Source organism: Protopterus annectens, chromosome 1.part2, assembly GCF_019279795.1.
Source record: "Protopterus annectens isolate FY-2018-M chromosome 1.part2, PAN1.0, whole genome shotgun sequence".
Lineage (NCBI taxonomy): Eukaryota > Metazoa > Chordata > Ceratodontiformes > Protopteridae > Protopterus > Protopterus annectens.
This window is the reverse complement of record NC_056727.1, coordinates 691,944,639-691,967,413: the sequence shown is the minus strand read 5'-3', so window position 1 is coordinate 691,967,413 and position 22,775 is coordinate 691,944,639. Positions and strand designations below refer to the sequence as shown.

At 42.4% G+C, this 22,775-nt stretch overlaps 1 protein-coding gene across 8 annotated transcripts in view; it reads right to left on the bottom strand.

Annotated features, from left to right (window-relative positions):
- The window catches only part of BIRC6 (baculoviral IAP repeat containing 6), a 4,524,268-nt gene that overhangs the window by 1,783,276 nt on the left and 2,718,217 nt on the right, over positions 1-22,775 (bottom strand). For all 8 annotated transcript variants that reach the window (XM_044058419.1, XM_044058463.1, XM_044058448.1 and 5 more), the window contains exon 38: positions 13,368-13,501. In XM_044058419.1, the coding sequence (XP_043914354.1) occupies positions 13,368-13,501 (134 nt within the window). The remainder of the gene's footprint in view (positions 1-13,367; positions 13,502-22,775) is intronic.

The following is a 22,775-nucleotide window of genomic DNA, read 5'->3' as shown; positions in this document are numbered from 1 at the left end:
CAACGGGGTACTTAGCTCTTTTGAAGACTTCAGATCTGAAACTCGAAAAACGAAAATTTTCAGGAGTCGGCCAACCGGCACTTGCGAACTGCTTCTGCTTCGGGCACCGCACGGCATGAAAGACTGATGTAATGGCGTCGGCTGCATGCTTTATACCCCTGACTACCTGACGTCATGGAAGACGAGACAGCAACCGATGCAGGACCCAAGACTTTGATAATCAGGCCAACTGAGGGTTACCTGCAAGCAGATAACCCAAATGTAATGACTGCAACAGTGAAACACGAAGAACATCATTCCTGGTCATACAGATCTGGTAATTCAAAGCTGAAAAAGGCCAGGACAGCAGCAGTGTACAATTTTTTGCACAATCGTTCCATTGCCCTACTGTCCTTGTCAGAGGGAAGCAGTTTAGATGAAGGCAAAAGCTTAGAAGGCTTATCAAAAGAAACAGAAATCTCAGAGGAGTCAAAGAGGGACACTTGTAAAGAAATTTACAATCACTAGGCAGCTTATAAAACCTATCAGTTTTTTTTAGCAGTAGGTAGCTGGGAATCAGGAGCCTAAGAAAGTGCTGAAAAAGTATCCAACAAAGCAGTAAGAATAGGAGGAACAGCACAGGGCTTAGGAGAATCCATTTGATGGAGTTCATAATACTTCTTCTGAATATCAGACACCTGAGTGTATCCCACTTAAAAATTTCCATCATATGACAGATAGTATCCCCAAAAGAATCTCCTCAAAACAGGGCTGGTATTAACATTTTGGGGGCCCCGAGCAAATGTCAAGTTGGGGGCCCCCTAGGCACTTTCAGTATAAGTACCATCCTGTCAATGCCATCTCTCCCCTAAGCAACCTTTTAGTTCATGCTGCAAACTTTTAGGAGTATGCACAGACAGACCTGTAGTTACAAGCTCTTACATTACAACAGGCCTATGTACCACACAATGTTGACCTGTCTAACAAAGGGATACTTACAGTTACTGGCATTTAGTTGCAACAGTGGTACATTACAACAACTCTATGTACAGGTCTGGACTTAAAGTGAACTGATGACTAGGCCTACCGTTTCAACACTCCCCCATACACCCTCCAGTCCTCTCCTCTAACCCCCTCCTGTGAGCTCCTCATACCATGCACATTATTTTTTTCTTCCTTTTCTCACATTTTGCCTTACTCTCAAGCTTATTCAAGAAGCCACAACTTTCTATATGCTCTGAGGTGCATTTTAAAGTTTTTTTTCTTTTTACACAACCTTTTCATCCAATAATGGTTTGAACAGAAACGGATTAAGGTAAGAAATACACTGTTGCTGTTCAGCTTTAGTTTTCCTTGCATCATTTCAACACACCTTTCCTGAACAAGACAGCACAGTGATAACCATTTAGGAAATAACTCAAATAAGCCAGGGCCCAAGAAGCCATATGTTTACAGATGGTCCGAGATGCATTTCAGAGCATTTTCTCAACATTTTACTCCGATGGTGGCCTAAACAAAAATCATGAAAAAGAAAAGAATTTCAGTCTTATTTTTTTTTCTTTCAATGAAGACATAAGCTGTGCCCAAGCTTATTGTTCAAAGCTGACAAAATAGTAGCTCACAGTAAACTAACAAGCCAGTAATTGTAGGAATATATAGGTCTTATCTGGGAAGATTGCTGGACTCCCTAACCCCCTACAAAAGACAGTCACTGCCTATGTATTCCTTTGGTGTTAGACTGGGATGAAAGCAGAGGTTCGAATTGCCTTAGTAATATATTTCAAGTGACTGCTGATACACATACACATAGCATGTTCTTCACCCCTAACCCTCAAAGGCAGCTAGCCGCATGTACATGTGCCTGATATAGGATTGTGAGAAAATTTTCAGTAATATAATCTAATCTTTTATTCCTACACAGTACACCAGTCCTACCCAAGCTATAGTAACCTTCTTTGTACACCTTTGAGCTATGTGAGAAACACTGCCCTCAGTTCAAACACAAGCTATAATGACTTTCTGTGTGCACCTCTAAGGTTTGTTTGCGATGAAAATTAAAGTTGTAATAACCACACATAACCACACAATCCCCAGCTCCTCATAACCTGTAACAGCTTTCTGAACACAAACATTTCAGCAGAGCTGGTTTTGGAATGGGTGTGGTTGAAAACAGAGGCTATTATCAGCTTAAGCCTAAAAGGGTCATATATCAGCACTGTTCAGGTTAAACAGTGCATTCAGAAAATTAATACATTTTTCTCCAACCAACAACAGCTTTTGTGGAGGCCCTCACAGAGTCAAGGATGATTAAGGAAGTCCTCATTATCCATTTAGACAGTCTGGTGAGTGGGGGCCACCAGACCCCATGAATATCTAAGCGTCTGAATGTTCTGTGATATATTTTATGTCTTACCCTTTGAAATATAATTACTTGTTAGATACATTTTTTTACTGATACACAAAAGAATAATGTCTTTGTCCATTACTGGGTGCACTGCGTGCGCACACAACACACACACACAGTTATAAGCCATAGCAGTACTACTTTTGTACTTATTTCAACTAACAGCAATACATTGTGCAACACTGGTACTTGTCTACATGAGATCATTGAATGCTATTTAGCAGTCACCAAACAGCAGCAGGGATAAGTCACTTTTATTTAGGGATAAGTCACTTTTATTTATCTCATTGAGGAATAATGCATACCTGTCACTGTCCCTGATTTCAGAGAATGTCAGTGATTTTGTTCATACTTTTGCTTTGTCCTTTGTAAAAAGTTTGACTTGCTGGTAAATCTTTCAGTATTACAATCAATCCAGACATCTAAGTTTTATACTTATTGTCCAAAAATGCATGTTGATGCAAATGATGCTATTCAAGTAACTTTTTAAGTGAAGTAGAGTAATATTTAAATGTATTCCTGATTCTGAGCTTTTATTCTATTATTTTTGGGATTACACTGAATTCTTAAGCAAAGAAATTGAGAGTTAGAATATCTGGTGTTCTGGTATTTATAAAACTACCTGAAAGAGAAAACTATCCCTGATGATCGGAAGCATCAGCTCGTCTTAAAATGCAAAGTTTGCACTGAGATAAGTCACTCTGGACTGCTGATCTCTCTAGTGCTTATACTGCTCATGTTCATTATCAGCTTCATCCTAACAGGGTCATAACACAGCCCTGTTCATGTTAAAGAGCATAATTAGGAAGTTAATACATCTTTTATTCCTTATTTTCCCCAGTCAGCAGCAGTTTTGTGGGGCCCCCAAGCAGTCAAGGATGATTAAGGGGGCCCCCCTGCAGCCACGGGTTTTATAGGGACCTAAAGCTGGCTATGTAGTTAGTTTTAGTGGAGAAAATGTCTAACAGTAGGTTTTAACTAAGCCAGGGGCACTATGCCAGTGGCAAGATATTTAATGGAATTCTGATGCCTGTTACTTGACAAAACACTGCTACTACAACCAGAAATATCTTTGTATTTTAAGGGGAGATATAAATAAGCGTTATTACCCTTGTGGTTTATTAAGTATACAAGACTGCTGTACTAGCTTTTGTTGGTTTTACATACAGGTTACAAAATATAACGATAACATAACTTGCTGAGGTTGGGGGCCCCCAGGGAACAAGGGGCCCCCAGCGACTGCAGAGTTCGCTGGTGCCTAAAACCAGCTATGCCTCAAAAGCAGAGTCTTCCTTCTCAGAACCATAATCCAATGGGGAGGGAATCTGGGAGAAACACACCAAAGGCTCTTCATCCGAGTCCAATTCCTCATCAGAAGAATCTTGCTCCCTAGGCCTCTTAAGAGGAGTAGAGGAAGAAGGGAGGACAGAAACAGAAACTCCCACTCCCAGACGGGGCTTCAAAGCCATAACAGCATTAAATAAACCCTGCGTAAAATCCTGCTATTCGTGCTGACTATTCTTAGGAGCAGAGAAAATATGGTTTGCCTTCTGCTTCTTTTTTACAGGGATGTCAGCCCTAAACATTTTAGGAGGTTCGGATCCCTGCCCACACTCAATCAACGTAGTGGGAATCTCCTAACAAGAACCTGCAGAACACCCCTCAGTCCCTCGGAAATTATCAGCTGTGGTCCCCCTGAAAAAACAAAATGGACGTCTGCAAAGCCTCCGAGGACATGCAAGAAGCAGGATCCATGCTGGCCTCTGAAACGGTTGGAGCAGAGGAATCCGATGGACAAGTAGGACAATCTTCCGAGGCGTTACAACAGTAGAATCCAACCTAACTTTTTAGGCCGTCTAATTAGCAGACGGCTGACCCGCAGTCAGGGATGATTCTGCCCTTGTACCCTGCCCCAACAACTTAAGATTTTCATTTTCCAGGTAGATGGATAAGGAGGAGAGATGACTACAAAGAGTTATAGGGACAAACGCCTGATAAATAGGGCATGATGTATGGTTGTGGGAAGCACCCAAGCAAAATAAATAGTGCTCATGACAGTCCTTATGGGGAACCTGTCTCCCACACTAGGATTTTCCCTTTCTGGGTGACATGTAACCTTGCAACCAAAAGTAAAATGCAAGATAAGAGAGAAAACCCCCAACAGGGCACTTATCTGAAACAGCTTGGCAACAAGCAGACAAAAGAGCATTCAGACAGATGATTGAAGATATCATCGTTCTGACTGGCAGCAAGAAGTTTTGAGGTAGGTATGTCTGTACGTCACCTTTATGCCCTATGACATGAGCAGGGAGCATATCTGTGACATATGACATTCCCCTAAAACAAGCTAAGGCTTTGGTATACTGGCCAGATGTTGGGCTACCCTTGGCAGGGGATCCCTAGTGTAAGGAATACTGTAGCAGTGATATGGAAGGACATCTAATGATATGCATTTGAGTTTCAAAGTTAATAATCTTCTGAAAACGCAAGCTAACAAACATCTGTTATTCTAGAAACTTTCTAATATTTAAAAAATCTCCCTATTTTTGGTCCTTAGTCCAGCACAAGCACAAATTTTTAGGCTTTGTCCAGATTTCTTGTGCTAAGAGGTTGAGAGGTAATATTAAAACTACTTTACATGTTTTTCTTTTGTTTTTAATAAAATTAATATAAAAGTGTTTTATTTTCTTAGTGCTCATCATACCTCTCAACTGTACAGATTTTCACAGACTATCCAGATTTTTGCCTCATAGTTTTGGTCTGTTCCTCGTAAAATTTTCTGCAAATCACTGAAGAGCAAAGGTACTAATAAGAGAGATTTTTTAAAGACTTCATATGCTTCAGAAAATGCATGCTAACTCAACACATTTTATTCTAGCACTTTCTAGGTTTATAAAATCAATATTTAAAATTTGTCCGTTTTGGGGCCTACTGCTTTTGACTCTGTCCAGGTTTCTTATGCTAATACGTTGAGAGGTATGGTGCTTATCTTAGCATATGATACGCATGCTGATGGAGAATGTCTGGAATCAGTCACTGCTGTAATAACAAGGCAACTATTACTACAGGGGAAGAAAGTCAAGGGGCAGTGTGAAAAAGTGCTGTTCTTAGTGCACATAATGCAAACTGCTGGTCTACTTCCTGAATCCGTTGTTTCGATGATGGTGTAATTGGGAGTGGGCATTAGGGATTGGTGCAGAATGCTAGATGCAAAAACTGCAAGAATAAAGGGGTGGATGCAAATAACCCTGCCAGCATATTGTTTTCATTTTCAGTGGTCAGAATATGAGTACTAAAATACCTAATAAAATAGGGATTTAGCATGCTTCTAAAGAAAAATATTTAATTCTTAGATCATCTATAATATTTAATTAAGGTAACTACTGCTCTTCTATCACAAAATGAGGATGGGTGTATGAGGACTTTTGTACAAAACCATGAACAGGATAGCCTTCAAATGAGCAGTATCATGCCCAAATGAACTTCTGTTTGTGCATTAATCATTACATCTGATGGAGTGGGATAATGCAAAATAAAGATGCAGCTGTCTTGGTTCTAACTTCTGAGAGTTATGCTTGCACCTACATGTGTTCACGATAAAGTGCGTCTTCCATATTCTGTGAAAACTGTTAAACTGCAGACACATTAAGCCAGAACTTACATTACTAAAAACACAAAACACTATAATTTTTAGTCCAAATGAGCAATTTAGCATTATTATAATTCTGAGACATGCCTGTGTGATGCAAGATGACTGCACATTAGTGAAGACAAACACAAGCCATAATAATAGTTTTCAAACAAAACCAGTGACAATTTGAAAAGGACAGAATTCATAAATGTTCAACAATGTAGCAGTGTAAATCAGGGCAGGTAGTGGCAATGTGCAAAGTGTTTGTGATTAAAAACATGAACAGTGTGACCATGCAATGCTCAAGATACCACAGTATATAGAGCATGCTAATGCGTATATATTATTACAGAAATAAGGAACTCCATGCAAATGAAAAAAAAAAACTCAATGGCAAACTGATTCAGAAATGCCCTTCGTTACAGTGCATACCCATTTTATACACTAAGAATCGTGGTGTACATAAGGAAAGTGACGTTTGCTGCAGAAGCAGCTGTAGGTCAGTAACATGCTAAAGGCCACCATGCTAGATAGTGCCTACAATATTGTGAATCACAGACCGAGGTGGTGCAGGCTAAATCTGACATACCACTACCTCAAGTGAAAAGTAGATTGAGGATAATTTCCATGTGGACAGGAAGACTGTATTTAACATTTCTGAAATGTGCCACTCACAAACAGAAAACGGAGGGGGGGGGGTGCCCATGCTTGTGGATTCTAAAACACGAGCAGCTTTAATTACCCTGGTTCCATGAGGTCTTGGAAGCCACTGACTGCTCCCTACTTCATCAATTCCCACAATTCTCACATCTGGCAAATATCCAACCTACTTCAACGGTTCCTGGGTGAGGGAAATCTTCCATGGTCATCTACTTAAACAATAACCCACAACTGGTTATAGCAGAGTTGCCGTGGTTTCATCACAAGGGTGAAACCTGAGTGATTAGACAAAGCCAGCTGTGGGTAAATCCTGATATACCAAACACCCATGAGTGGGTAATTGTTATTATACATTGACATTATTTAAGAAAGAAATTGCTTAAATTTCTTACATAATATCCTTGTATTACAGAGCTATAGTGTTCTTCCATGTTTTCTGATGTACTGTGCATGCGTATGGGACTTACATTCCCACACTTGCACACTACTCGCAGTGCTATTGAAGACGAGCAATAGAGAAAAGACAATCTCTGTTGCTGTTTTATGTGAAGACAGTAAGCCTATGAGGCAAAAATCTGGACATTCTGTGAAAATGTGTACAGTTGACAGGAACCAGAGTCTGACAAGTTTTACAGAGGGACAGAGTAAAAAAAAGAAGGAACATCAGGTAAGTATCTGAGTCTATTTTTGAGAATGTACTTGATTTTTTTTTACACTATCCCTTCATAACATATTGTAATAAAAAAGTCTGGCCACTGTATGGTACTTCAGTAGATGGACTTTCTTCTATTGGTATGTGCTTGAATTACAAAGGGCACACTGGTTGGGCTGTCCAATCAGAATGCTTATTTAGTTTTTAATAAGAAAGACCAATCATTGTATAATGGGTAATTACACACATACACAGGCTAGACAGACAGACAGATCTAAACATACAGGTATCACTGCAAGCAGGGAGCAGACAATATGTAGTTTATTGTTTAGAACTATATTACAGGTGATGCTGGATATGCCCAAGAGCCCTGGTTGATCCTCCTCATCTACAACCACCACACAATTTAAGAAATGGCCTATAGTGCAGCATATACTATATACATATACTAAATATCCAACCTACTTCAACGGTTCCTGGGTGAGGGAAATCTTCCATGGTCATCTACTTAAACAATAACCCACAACTGGTTATAGCAGAGTTGCCGTGGTTTCATCACAAGGGTGAAACCTGAGTGATTAGACAAAGCCAGCTGTGGGTAAATCCTGATATACCAAACACCCATGAGTGGGTAATTGTTATTATACATTGACATTATTTAAGAAAGAAATTGCTTAAATTTCTTACATAATATCCTTGTATTACAGAGCTATAGTGTTCTTCCATGTTTTCTGATGTACTGTGCATGCGTATGGGACTTACATTCCCACACTTGCACACTACTCGCAGTGCTATTGAAGACGAGCAATAGAGAAAAGACAATCTCTGTTGCTGTTTTATGTGAAGACAGTAAGCCTATGAGGCAAAAATCTGGACATTCTGTGAAAATGTGTACAGTTGACAGGAACCAGAGTCTGACAAGTTTTACAGAGGGACAGAGTAAAAAAAAGAAGGAACATCAGGTAAGTATCTGAGTCTATTTTTGAGAATGTACTTGATTTTTTTTTACACTATCCCTTCATAACATATTGTAATAAAAAAGTCTGGCCACTGTATGGTACTTCAGTAGATGGACTTTCTTCTATTGGTATGTGCTTGAATTACAAAGGGCACACTGGTTGGGCTGTCCAATCAGAATGCTTATTTAGTTTTTAATAAGAAAGACCAATCATTGTATAATGGGTAATTACACACATACACAGGCTAGACAGACAGACAGATCTAAACATACAGGTATCACTGCAAGCAGGGAGCAGACAATATGTAGTTTATTGTTTAGAACTATATTACAGGTGATGCTGGATATGCCCAAGAGCCCTGGTTGATCCTCCTCATCTACAACCACCACACAATTTAAGAAATGGCCTATAGTGCAGCATATACTAAAACATGTAATATTGTGGAGTGGTTGTATGGTCTACTCAAAGAATGATTCCTTGGGGGGGCACTGCAATACAACCCTGAATCAACAAGACTGTCAATGTGTGCAATGCTTTACATGACATGGTATTACACAAATAGTTGGATAAGTAGGTTAACAACTTGGTAGGACCTTCTGTATCTTTTGTTCCAGAAGTGGAAAACAGCAGCAGCAGTGGGCAAGGCAGAGAGAGGTAAGTGCACTATCTTGCAGCACTGGAACAAGGCAGCATCTGGACAACAGGTATGGACCATGGCACAGACAAAACAGAATAAAGTGATGCATGTGTTATAACATCCAGGTTGTGGTGGCAAGGCACTAAATGGAATGACAACGCTGTACATTAGACATAACCATACCCACATAGGTTAAGGAGTGCAAACAAAGCATGTTGGTCATCACCTGCAAAGGTGATGGGGGGGCAACACTGTAAGATAGGGTAGGGTCATAGGAGTGGCTGGGACAATAAAAGATGACTGTACCATTATGAGATGGGTAGGATCATGGAAGGTGAACACAGTTGTCATGTACCCTTGGTAGCCGCGGGGTGTCAGGGATCTCATCTTCCAATAGTGGGATCACGCTGCCACAAAGGGACTGCTGCCATAATTCACTATGCTGGCTTGTGGTTTTGGGCATGGTGTGGTCCAAGACAGGGAAGCAGCAGAAGTACAAGACAATGAATGCTCACTCTCCTGGGTGTACCAAGTGATAAACCTGACCATGAGCTGGAGTGGCATCTTGTGTGCCCACACGCTGCAGAAATGTGCCTGAACTATATGAACGAGTGCATACAGCCTGAAGAGGTGTCCCACTGCTATCAGTCACTACCTGGACCACACCCACATCTAGGCATAACAGGTTGTGTGCCCACAGATGACAAGCAGAACCTCTCGCTATAAAATGGTCTCAGCAGTCTGAATTTGGGCAGTCAGTGTCCAACCATCTCATATCCAAACATACAGACATGGAAGGCATGGTTGATGCAGGGAGATTGTAGTGAAAGTTGCAATTTGTTTCAAACCGTGGGCTCCCTGGCCCTAATTCAGTGTCACTGTACACTAGTTGCATGTCATTCCATCATTTTGCATACTGTTTCCATCACTGTATGGGGAGCAGCTCTTTGGGCCTGGATCACTTGTTAACTACACATCCACTAGTTTATGTCAGGTGCAGCAGCCAACTCACAGATGTGCGCAGGAGATGAAGGTAAAGCAGCAAAGGGACTCTTGGGTAGAAGCTGTCCATCACATCCTGGTGAGACTTGTGTGTTCAACCTGTACCTCTAAAAGGTCCCTTGTGATTATGGATGTTGGTGATCCTCCATCAAACCTGCTGAAGAAATCTATTATGGTGGCCCACAGCATTTGTATCCTGCATCACTCCCTGACAAATGTGGTCCTGCTATTACTTAACTGCTTAACAGTGGTTGCTTTGCCAGGGAAACACATGCCATGTCTGTGCAGGCCATGGAGAAGCACTTCATTCTCCTGGGAACTGAACCATGCTGCTACATATGCAACTAATAGCAAATCATGTCAGTCAGAGTGTGTGTGTGTGTGTGTGTGTGTGTGTGTGTGTGTGTGTGTGTGTGTGTGTGTGTGTGTGTGTGTGTGTGCGCGTGCTTGTGTATGTTATGCTGATGGGATGACCATAATTTTGGCATCCTTCAACCTTTATATTCTTGTTTATATGCCAAAACTGATATTATGCACAGGATACCCACCCACCCCAATTTTTATACTGTACTCATGGCCATTGGCTTTCGCATCCAGATAGACACCTATTTATCAGCTACTGTTATTGCTATGTACAGGGCCGCTCCCCCACTGATTACATACTGTAGCCATGCTGTAAAGTGTTGTTCTGGAGCCCCAAACCCTGTGCCATAGTCTTCACAATGTTTCCACTGTATATGATGTTCATCCAAATAAATAAATAAAAACACAGGAAGACATTGTAGTGACATGCCACTGTCTTTGTCGCCAATGACCAGCACATTAAAATGTCTGCTTCAGTGTTTGCTCTACTTGCTGACGTACTTTATCAGGTGCGACTCTCTACTAAACTCCTCAGCTCCTAGCCTAACTCCATAAAGCAGCAAGTCTATGGAATATTTATTGAAATCCCTGTGTTTTACAGTTGCTTAGCATGGAACAAGGATGACCTAAGAGTACTGGTGCTTTACACCGTGCTAAAAACATCCAATAAGCACTGTGGTTATGGAAACAAAGCAACTTGGTGCATATGTTTTTGAGCTGATATACACTATTCAGACATGCTGGTGTAGCCTTATTTCTCCAGGTGAAAACAAAGCATGTGACCAAGTATGCTCATGCAATATATGTACATCCATAGTGCCACAGTACTGCAAATACAAAGATGTTGCAGTTCTACAGTGCAGCACTACGCTGCATGACACATGATCTATGGCATGCATCTGTAAGCCAAAGGGTTACTACTTTGCTCCTTCAGCTTGCCTGACTGAGTGGCCATGATTGTTTCACGTGCAATGGAATTCAGAGCTTCATCACACTTTGTCATGAAGAGTAAGATTTTCTTCTTCTTCCTGTAGAGGGACTCTCAAGACAGCCTGCTAGGGTACAATATGATGGGCCCTTATGGAAAGTGGATGCCTGGCAGATGCCACTATCATCCATTCTCAAGATCAGTGCTGGCATTTTAACAGTGACCAGAAGCAGTGCACAGGTTAGAGAGACAGACAAACAGATCTATTGCCAGTTTTGTATTCAACTTATTTTTCACCCAATACTAGTATGTTTTGTTAACTACTTTTCCTGTTTACTCAGAAGTGAATTTTATTTAGGAGCAGCACTAGGTCACTAGTTACTACAAACTCTGGAATGCCTCTCAGAAGCGTGTGATGGTTCCATAGCTCGAGGTGACAGATAGATCACTGGTATACACTGTGGCCACTTTTTGGAGGTGGAGAGTGAAGACCTCTTCTGAGAGTGGCATTGAGGGGTATGATCTGGATTCTTAATGCAAGGTGCAGAAACTGGTGACAGCTGCGGTGCAGCAGGAATAGGATGCTTGTCTGGACAACATGTATTGATTTGTGGTGCTGCTCCTAGCCTGAAGTCACTCGCAGACCTTCATGATCAGGAAATTTGAAATACAGCCAACCACTAATACTGGTCAACAGAGTGAGTGATGCCTTTGGTTTATTGCACTGTGGGTCAGCCTGGAATCTAGCCATATCAAAAGTATACCCTACCCCCATTCCAGGTGTGCATCATCCCTTACGTTTCATTCCCCATTCCTTGTTCACTGTCGCTGATCACCACTTGTTCACCATCAGTATGTCTGCCTATTCACATTACTCTCTACATTTCTGTATTTATTAGCCCTGTTTGGCTAGGTCTGTTTTAAGTCTGTCTGTCTGCCCTGTTAACCCCTCTTTCCCACTGCTTTTTCATACATAAGAAAAAGGTCTGTTTCCCAATAACAAAAGTTGTACTTCCTGCCCTCCATCTGTTATACTTTAAGGTTACCCTTGTGCGTTTCTCACTGCCTGTTTTTCTCCCACCCCCTTCCTACTTTCCTATCTACCCAATTTCAGCTAAATTTATTTGGAGAAACGGGGTTGGCACTTAGACATGCAGCCCTACAGTGGTCTATCTGATGGCCACTAAGCTACCCTTGTTCTGTAAGATGAGTGCAAGATGCAGCTTTGTAGTACTATACTGCATGCATGAGGTTAACCCCCCCCCCCCCGAGGTTACATTGCTTTTACCATGCTAGACTACCTTCATTGTAACATTCAGAAAATTCATCATATGACCTAGTACAGCACTCTGCCATCCATGCTGTGGTATAATGCAGCTTCTCTCATTAACACAAAGCTTTTTTTTATTATTACATGGTCCTTTTTGAGTATGCTGGCACTACTCAATGTCTCATATATGTCTATCTAGCTCTGCAGTCACACAGTGACCCTCTGAAAAACAGTGCTGCTTAGTTACACAGCAATTAATGTGCCTATAGCTTCTAGTACTGAATCAAATGATTCTGGAAAAGCAGTTGAAAAAAATCTTAGAAAAAAGTAAGAAAGACTTATGTTCAGCATGTGACAAAGGAAATCAGGCTGTGTGTGCAAACCTTGCACTTCACAAAGCAAACACCACTGAAATAGGTAACATGAAAAGTGCACTCAAAAACACTAATAAATTATGAATACTTTCTGAAGAATTACACAAGCACTGCACCAGCAAGTTAAATTTTCACTAAGTAGTCAAAAGATTACAGGACTATGCAATGACAGAAAAAGACATATGCCTAACTAGGATAGAGAAGCCATCATGAGGTTGTCTGGGGAAAAAAAAACTTAAGCAGCCTTAAGATCCTGCTAGACAATCAGTGCGCCACATAATAAGTGAAGGTTATAAACTGCATTGCAGTTAAAATACCCTGGTGCCACAAATTCACTACAAAAATAAAAATGTACATATATGCTTTGGTTTTGCGTATATCTATCTATAATATATATATATATATATATATATATATATATATATATATATATATATATATACAAAACACACACACACACACACACACACACACACACACGGGAAGTCAATAAGAAACTCAGTCAAACCTTGAACACTTTTGCTGCTAGTGGATCTTTCTCCAAATCGATGTCTAAAGGATCAATGTCAACATCCATCAGGTCCTGTAGCAAGTCAAAGTCGATGTCTTTATCTTTTTCTAAAGATGCTAATGGTGCAGTACCTAAGAATAATCAAAAGGAAAAAAAGGAATCAAGCAAGAAACTCCTTGTTATAGCATGTTTAACAGAGGCCTTTCTCTCAATAAAATAAACACTTTACTGAATAGGACTACTTATTCGTGAGGCCTGATCTGTCCTCCAGTTGAAGTTCACCCACACCCCACCTCACTAGATACCACATATGCCTCATACAACTGTCACTCACTCTGGTTGGTGTGTGTCCATTCTTACTTTAAAAAGCAATTTTAACTTAAAGTCAGAAAAATGCAGAATAATTACAGTATAATAGTGCAGGACTATTTAAATACTGTAATACACCAGTAACTATAGAGAACATAAATGATCAGATAATATTAAAGACCTAAAGTACAGAGAAAGAAAACACTTACTGTTCAAGAGTCTCCAACTCAAAGACCAACTAATGATATGAATAATTAAAACTGACCTAACTTACTTTAGCAAAGACACCTATCTATCAGACACAATCTTGGCCTGCAGTACAGTGGAAGTGTTGCATAACAGCATAGTGCATAGAAGAAACGGAAAACATGGGAGGAGTACGTAATTTGAGAAAACAACACCAACACAATGGACTGTATTCTCTCATCCATTCACTATTCAACAGCGCAAGGAAATTCATAGTTAATTGCAAAAAATAAAACTCAACTGATTTTAAAATTACATTGGAGTACATTACTTACTTACTCTACTATCAGAAGAAATAGATTTTGGGTCTGTCCCACATAATCTTGTGTACTAATTTTGGCAACAGAGGATGAGGGAAATAAGCATACAGAAATACTGCCTTCCAGGAAAAAGACACGGCACCCATTTTCCAAGCCAGAGGACTTAACACTCTCAAACAGAACTTGGTAATGTTGTTTGTTCAGGGGCAGCAAAAAAGATCTACTGTGGAAGTACCCCACTGATGAACAATGTCCAGGAACACTGAGTTATGAGGCACCCATTTGTGAGGATCTGCCATATACCTCTTCAGAGCGTCTGCCACAAGACTGTGCTCTGACAGTATGTAAATGCCTGAAGGGTCAAGTGATGGTGGACAGCAGAATTCCAAGCCTAAAGAGCCAGCCTGCAAAGAAGGTATGATTTTGTATCCCCTTGCTTGTTGATATCCCGCATGAGTGTGGTGTTGTCTGTAAACACCCTTAGAGGGCCGGGAATCCAAAGGGAGTGGAGAACATGAACAGCAAGAATCAGAGCTCTCATCTATTTGATATTAATATATGTAATTTTTGTTAACATGACCAAATCACCTAGATCCATATTTTACACCGAGTGGCTAGCCCTGCCCGGTGTGCAGTCTGTGATCCGTGTTCTCCTATCTTGAGGATACTATGAACCACAGTAGATGCCCAAAGCGGTTGGTCTGTAAAACTCTTCCCCCTATAGGGCACCATGTAGAGTCTGTGCTGCTGCCCACAGCTCCACCCATTGTTGAGTTTGAGATGGAAACACTCAGCATGTTTTTCGGACATGGGAGAAACCCCACGGAGACACAGGGAGAACATGCAAACTCCAAAAAGGCATTGGTCGGAGGTCAGGATCAAACCTTGTACCTTGTGCATGGGAGGCAAAGACCTTAACAAAGCCATCTGGTCTCTGAAGAAAACCCCATAGAAGCTGTACTGCCCCAGAAACAGCCTACAATGAGAGAAGAAGAGGAGCCCACCCTAGAAGTAGTAGAAACAGCACTAAGGAAGATGAAGTCAGGGAAAGCAGCAGGCTCAGATGAGGTCACAGCAGATATGATAGAGATGTTGGGTGAGATAGGAGAGAAATGGCCCAGTGTGGAGAGAAAGGTGTATCCCAGATGATTGGACAATAAGCATACTCATGCCAGTGTACAAGAACAAAGGGGACATCCACAACTGTGGGCAGTACACAGGCATCAAACTCCTACAACATTGCATGAAAATTCTGGAGAGGGTGACTGAAACGGATATGCAGAATAGTAGAATGAAAGATGGGAGATGAGCAGTTTGGATTCAGATCAGGATGCAGCATAACTGACCTGATGTTTGCACTGAGAAAGACTCTTGAGAAGAAGCTAGTGATGAGAGAGTCCAACTGGGCATTCCTAAACTTGGAGAAAGCATATGACAAGGTCCTAAGAAAGCTGATCTGGGCAGTACTGCGGTGGTTTGAAGTCCCAGAAACATTGGTAGAATTAGTGCAGGCTATGTACAAGGACCCAATGACTCAAGTACAGACTGTGTTCGGCCTCACAGAGGGGTACCCAGTGGGAGTGGATGTACATCAGGGTTCAACTCTGAGCCCACTGCTGTTCATACTGGTGATGGACTACACTGGCAAATAGGTTGGAGGGGATGGATCAACAAAGCTGCTGTATGAGCTAGAACTTCAGCAAAGGATAGGAGGAATGGAATGCAAATCTGATGGGGCACGGGATGAAACTAAGCACAGATAAGACGGTAGTAATGACAGCAAATTGGGGAAATCAGAAGAAGTTGAGAATAGAGATAGAAAGGAAGACAGTGGAACAGGTAAACAGATTCACGTATCTGGGGGGTAGTTGAGGAGAAGGGAAGTCTGAATGAAGAGGTCAAAGTTAGAATCAGAGCCAACTGGAATAGAGTGTCAGGTGTAGTCTATGACAGAAGAATGCCAAAGAAGCTGAAAAGTAAGGTGTACAAGACAGTGGTGCGACCAGTACTACTGTATGGTACAGAAACCTGGGCAGTAAAGGCAGAAAAGGTGAAGAAAATAGAGGTGATGGAAATGAAGTGCCTGAGAAAGGTGGTAGGATGCACAATGTGGGACAGATGAAGAAATGAGGACATAAGAGTAGAACCCAAAGTAGCTCCAATTGCAGGAAAGATCAAAGAGAACAGATTATGGTGGTTTGGGCACATCTGTAGAAAAGCAGAAGACAGTCTGGTGAGGAAGATTTGGGACAGACAGGAAGGTCAGAGGAAGCGAGGACATCCAGCAAAGAGGTGGATGGATTGTGTGGAAGAAGGTCTGCGACAGTCAGGCATGAGTGTTGAAGAAGGCAGGAATATTGCACTGAATCAAGAGAGAGTTGGCGCCAGTTAACATGATACACCGACCCCATGTAGAAAAATGGGATAAAGAGGGCTGATGATGATGATACCCCCACTGATGAACAATGTCCAGGAACACCGGGTTATGAGGCACCCATTTGCAAAGATCTGCCATATACCTGTTCAGAGTGTCTGCCATAAGACTGTGCTCTGACAGTATGTAAATGCCTGAAGAGTCAAGTGATGGTGGACAGCAGAATTCCAAACTTGAAGAGCCAGCCTGCAAAGAAGGTATAGGTTCATAGGTTCATAGGTTCATACTAGGCTATCTGCCCTAGGGCATTTATAAGCCTAGCCAGAGTATGTTTGGCTTTCGCCACCCATTTTAAATTAATTTTGCTATACCCTTTTTCGAGCTTAGTACACTGTGCCTCTGTCTAACAGTGACACAGAAGTGATACCCGGGGTATAGGTTCATAGGTTCATACTAGGCTATCTGATTTTGTGCCCCCTTCCTTGTTGCTATAATGCATGAGTGTGGTGCTTTCTGTAAACACCCTTAGAGGGCCGGGAATCCAAAGGGAGTAGAGAACATGAGCAGCAAGAATCAGAGCTCTCATCTATTTCATATTAATATGATCTGCTAGTTATAGGGGAGAACAAAACCCTGGACAATAACATTGTTATAGAAGCCTCACCAACCCAGATCCCAAACATTTGTGTACAGCTCCCGAGTGGAAAGCGGAACCTGAAAAGGCAGACTGGGATTCAGAGAGATCTGATGAATCCACCAATGGAAGTCGAGCTTGAGCTGAATGCTGAAGCCAGACAGCATAGAGATACCACTGAAACTTCCTCATATGGAGTCTGGAAAAAAAGAACCATAGGAAAGTACAGTTCTGTACACTTACCGTAAATGTAGATGTTCGAGTGTATTCACTGTTGCAGTCATCACATTTGGGTTATCTGCCTGCAGGTAGCCCTCAGCCGGCCTGAATACCAGTGGCTTTGGATTTCTGCATCGGATGCTGTCGCTTTTTACCTGACATCAGGGGTATAAAACATGTAGCTGATGCCATTACATCAGTTTTTCTTGCCCCAGATGTCAGGTGCCCCCACAATAGGAAGCAATTATATGGTATGATACATCCCCATCAAAAAGCTAATACACAATAAAAAGTAAATATACCAACAAGATGGAAAGGTAGAGCCAAGAGAAGTCAGGGGTCTGGAGGGAGGATAACCAGGACTGCAACAGTGAATACACTCGAACATCTACATTTATGGTAAGTGTACACAACACTGCACTATGTTCTTCAAGTTTCACTGTTGCAGTCATCACATTTGGGTTGATTCCCAAAGCTAAGGGGGGGGGGGTTAAACAGCATTAGGGCCAGCTATTAAGCCCTGCAAGACTGCAGTGGCAAATCCAGCTCTGGATTTAGAAAAGATAAGCATGTGGTAATGCTTAGTGAAGTTATGTGCAGAGCTTCAGGTAGAAGCTTCTAGGATGTCCCTGGTAGGGACTCCCTCTGAGAAATGCCGCAGAGGTAGTTACAGCCCTGGTGGAATGTGATCTTATCCCCTGTGGGGTAGGTTTTCCACGGTGCTTGTAGCAGAAATGAATGCAAAGGGCTATCCATTTGGAAATGGTTTGCTTTGAAATGGCCTTCCCCTCTGCCCCAGCAGCAAAGCTAACTAGCAGCTGTTCAGATTTTCTGAGAGGCTTAGTCCTGTCCAAATAGAATCTAAGTTGTCTGTGCACGTCCACAGTGTGCAGTATTCGTTCCCCTTTGTTTTGTGGATTAGGAAAAAAAGTAGGTAAATGAATGGACTAATTTAAGGCCACACTAGACACCACCTTGGGCATAAAGGAAGGATTAGTCCTGAGGGAAACCCTGTCCGCATAGAAGATAATGAAGGGTTCCACTGCCATGAGGGCCTGTAATTCAGACACTTGCTGAAGTGATGGCTAGAAGGAAAGCTGTTTTCCAAGAAAGGAATTTCAACTCTGTTGTTGCAGCTGGCTCAAAAGGGGGGAAGAGTGAGCTTTTCCAATACAAAGTTAAGGTCCCAGGCTGGAGAGGGAGCACTCCTGGGGGGGGTCTCACATTTTTGGTCACTCTAAGGAATTGTTTTAGCAAGGGGTGAGAGAAGAGGGGTGGCTCAGTATTACAATGTGCTGAAATGGCAGAGGCATGCATTTTAACTGACAAGAAGGATAGGCCCTTGTGCAGCATTCCTGTTAAATATTCTAGAATATGAAGTAAGCTGTGCCCATCCTCTGAGCCTGGCAAGCTGTGCCCATCCCCTGAGCCTGGCTCCAGAAACAGTATCTTTTCTACTTTTCAGCATAGGGTTTTCTAGTACTAGACCTCCTTGCCTCCAGAATGACATCCAGCACCTGCTTACTGAGGGATGCTGGAGGAAAGCTCAAGGAATTAGCCAGGCTGCAAGGTTCAGGGTTTGAAGAATATGGCCTACCTGCTGGGACAGCAGGGAAGGGGTCTGAGGCAGGTGCCATGTTTGTAGCAGTGTCATACTGCGCAAGAGGGGGTACCAGTGCTGGTGTGGCCAGTCTTGTGCAATCAGTATTGTCCTTGGCTTGTCCTGTTTGATCTTTAGTAGAACATTCGAGAGGAGAGGCAGGGGGGAAAGGCATAAACTGAGAGGCTTTCCCAGGTAAAAGACCGGGCATCCACTTTCCAAGCTTGGCTGTGGGGAGTTCTTGTGCAGAATTTGTTCAGTTGGTAGTTCTAAGGGAAGGCAAACAGGTCTACCTCTGGAGTCCCCCATTTGTTCCTCAGGAGGTTGAATATTTTGGGTTCTAGTTTCCATTCCTGTGGGTCCATGAGATTTTTGCTCAAGTCGTCTGCCAGTGAATTTAGTTTGCCTGGTAGGAATTGTGCTTGTAGGTGTATTTGGTAGCTCAAGGCTGTGTTCCACAGAGCCATGGCTAGTCTGCAGAGAGGGTACAAGTGGATTCCCCCCTGCTTGTTTATGTACCACATAAAGTACAGTTGTGTACCTACCATAAATGTAAATGTTCAAGTGTATTCACTGTTGCAGTCATTACACTTGGGTTATCCTGCTGGCAGGCTACCCGCAGTCGGCCTGAATTCCAAAGTCCAAGTCCAGTGTCGGTTGCTGTCGCCTCTTCCCTGACGTCAGTGCGCCAGGGGTATACAAGATGCAGCAGACGCCATTTTCTTCAGTTTTTCTTGCCCCAGATGTCAGGTGCCCCCAAAAGGGTAGGCTAAAAATATTGCTTATAAATAGCATGCAGTAAAATAAACATTACCTTCATCTACAAGCAAATACACCACATAGGTTGTATAGAATAGAGAAGTACAGATAAGTCCCAGCAAAGAAAGGGGGGATGGTGGGTGGGTTACCTGGACTGCAACAGTGAATACACTCCAACATTTACATTTATGGTAGGTGCACAACTGTACTATGTTCATCGTGTTTCACTGTTGCAGTCATTACACTTGGGTTGAATCCCAAAGCTGAGGTTGGGCGGCTGGGTCTAAATAGAATTAGGAGTGGCTATGAGGCCCTGCAGAACTGCAGTGGCAAAGCCTGCTCTGGATTTAGAGTAAAGAGGTAAGTGGTTGTGCTTAGTAAAAGTGTGCAGTGAAGTCCAAGTTGCAGCCTCCAAAATATCCTTGGTTGGTAGTCCTCTGAGGAAGGCTGCTGAGGTGGCTGCTGCCCTGGTCGAATGTGGTCTATGCCCTTAGGCACTGATTTGTCATGTTGTGAATAGCAGAAACAAATGCAGTGTCCTATCCATTTTGAAATAGTCTGCTTTGAGATAGCCTTTCCTTGTGATCCTGCAGCATATGCCACTAAAAGTTGCTCAGTCTTTCTGAAAGCTTTAGTTTTGTCCAAATAGAAGTATAGCTGTCTGTGCATGTCCAAAGAATGCAGAAGTCTCTCCCCTTTATTCTGCGGGTTTGGGTAAAAAGTAGGCAAATGAATGGTTTGTTTAAGAGCCACACTGGACACTACCTTAGGCATAAATGTTGGGTTTGTCCTTAGAGAAACCCTGTCCGGATGGAAGATAATAAAAAGGTTCCACAGCCATTAATGCCTGTAACTCTGAGACTCTTCTTGCTGAAGTTATTGCTAGTAGCAGAGCTGTTTTCCATGACAAGAATTTTATCTCAGCTGTATTGGCTGGCTCAAAAGGAGGCAGTGTGAGTTTTTCCAAGACAAAATTGAGGTTCCCTCTCAGGTACTGCCTAAGCAATGGATGTGAAAAAATAGGTGGGTCCATATTGTAATGCGCTGAAATGGCAAAGGCATGGATCTTAATTGATGAGAAGGATAGGCCTTTGTCCAGCATCTCAGTTAGGCATTGTAAAATCTGAGGGATATTTGGTACAAGCATGTCAATTCCTTGAGCCTGGTTCCAAGCACAGAATCTCTTCCATTTTTCTGCATAAGATTTTCTGGTGCTGGGCTTCCTGGCCTCCAAAATAACATCCATAACCACTTTAGAGAGAGATGCATTCGGAATGGTTACACTATCCACCATGCAGCTAGATTTAGGGTTCTCAGCTGGCTGTGCAGGATCTGATTGTTTTGTTGGGTCAGTAAATGAGGAATTTGAGGCAATGTCCACGCTGGGCCTTGAGACAAGCTCCTTAGAATTGGGTACCAGTGCTGGCGTGGCCAATCCGGGGCAATCAGTATCATTTGCGGCTTCTCTTGTCTGACCTTGAGGAGTACCTTGGGGAGGAGAGGCAGTGGAGGAAAGGCATATACTGTAAGGTTGTTCCAGCTGAATGACAAAGCATCCACTTTCCATGCTTGTTTGTGATTAAGACCTTGTGCAGAATCTCTGTAGTTGGCAGTTGTGAGGGGAGGCAAATAGATCTACGTCTGGGCATCCCCATTTTCTTATCATGCTGAAGATTTGTGGATCTAGTTTCCACTCATAAGGATCCATGAGGTTTCTGCTTAGTTCGTCTGCCAGAGCATTTTCTTTTCCTGGCAGGAATTGTGCTTGCAGGTGTACTTGGTAAGTCAATGCTGTGTTCCACAAAATCATGGCTTGTCTGCAGAGGGGGTAAGAATGTGTACCTCCCTGCCTGTTTATGTACCACATGACTGTAGTATTGTCCGTCTTTATCAGCAGCTGTCCTGGATGAAGTAGGTCCTTGAAGGCTGTTAGGGCATTTTGTACAGCTAGAATCTCTTTTTGATTGATGTGAAGATGCCTTTGGCTTGCGGGCCCCATGTGCCCTGAATACATTTTCCTGCCATGTGGGCCCCCCCAAGCATAATCTGATGCATCTGTTGTTAGTGTTTGCCTGGCTGTGGGTAAAGTGAATGGCTGTCCCTTGTTGTGGTGACAGGCCTGTGGCCACCATCGAGACTCCTGTTGCAGGCAGGGAATGAGTGAAATTAATGATTCCAGGCTGTGGCAATGTTGAGTCCAAACACTTTTTAGATACCACTGTAGCTTCCTCATATGCAGTCTTGCATATGGAATTAGCAGAATGCAGGATGCCATGAAGCCCAGAGCCTGCAGAGTTTTTCTTGCAGATAACTGGGTCTTTGTTGCCATGCTTTTGAAGTAAGAAGTCAGTTGCCTTTGTTTGTCTGGCGTGAGATAGCCATCTGGGCAGTTGTATTTAAGCTTGCACCCAGGAATATTATCTCTTGAGAGGGTACTAGTTTTGATTTCTTTTCGTTTACTGTGTACCCTAGGCAAATTAGTAATCTTTTTACAAACACCAGATGCTGTAGTAGAATGTCTTTGATCTCTGCTTGAATAAGGCAGTCGTCCAAGTAGGGATATATTTGAATTCCTCTTTGTCTGCAAAATGCAATTACTGGTGCCAGGCATTTTCTGAAGACACTGGGTGCAGTGGATAAACCAAAGGGCAGTGCAGAGAATTGGTAGTGCATTGAGCCAGCTATGAATCTGAGGTATCTTCTGCAGGACTGTCTGATTGGGACATGCAGGTATGCCTCTTTGAGGTCCAAAGTTACAAGCTAAGCCTTCTTGCACAGCATGGGCAATAGCTGCTGCAGAGTCAACATTTTGAATTTTGGAACATGCAGAAAAGTATTTAGAATACACAGGTCCAGAATTGGTCTTCAGGCTTTGTCCTTTCTTGGTACTAAGAAAAGTCTTGAGTAAAATCCTTGTCCCTGCTCTTGTTGTGGCACTGGCTGAATAGCTCTCATGTTCATAAGAGATGAAACTTGTTTTTGTGCCTCTGCCCATTGATTGTGA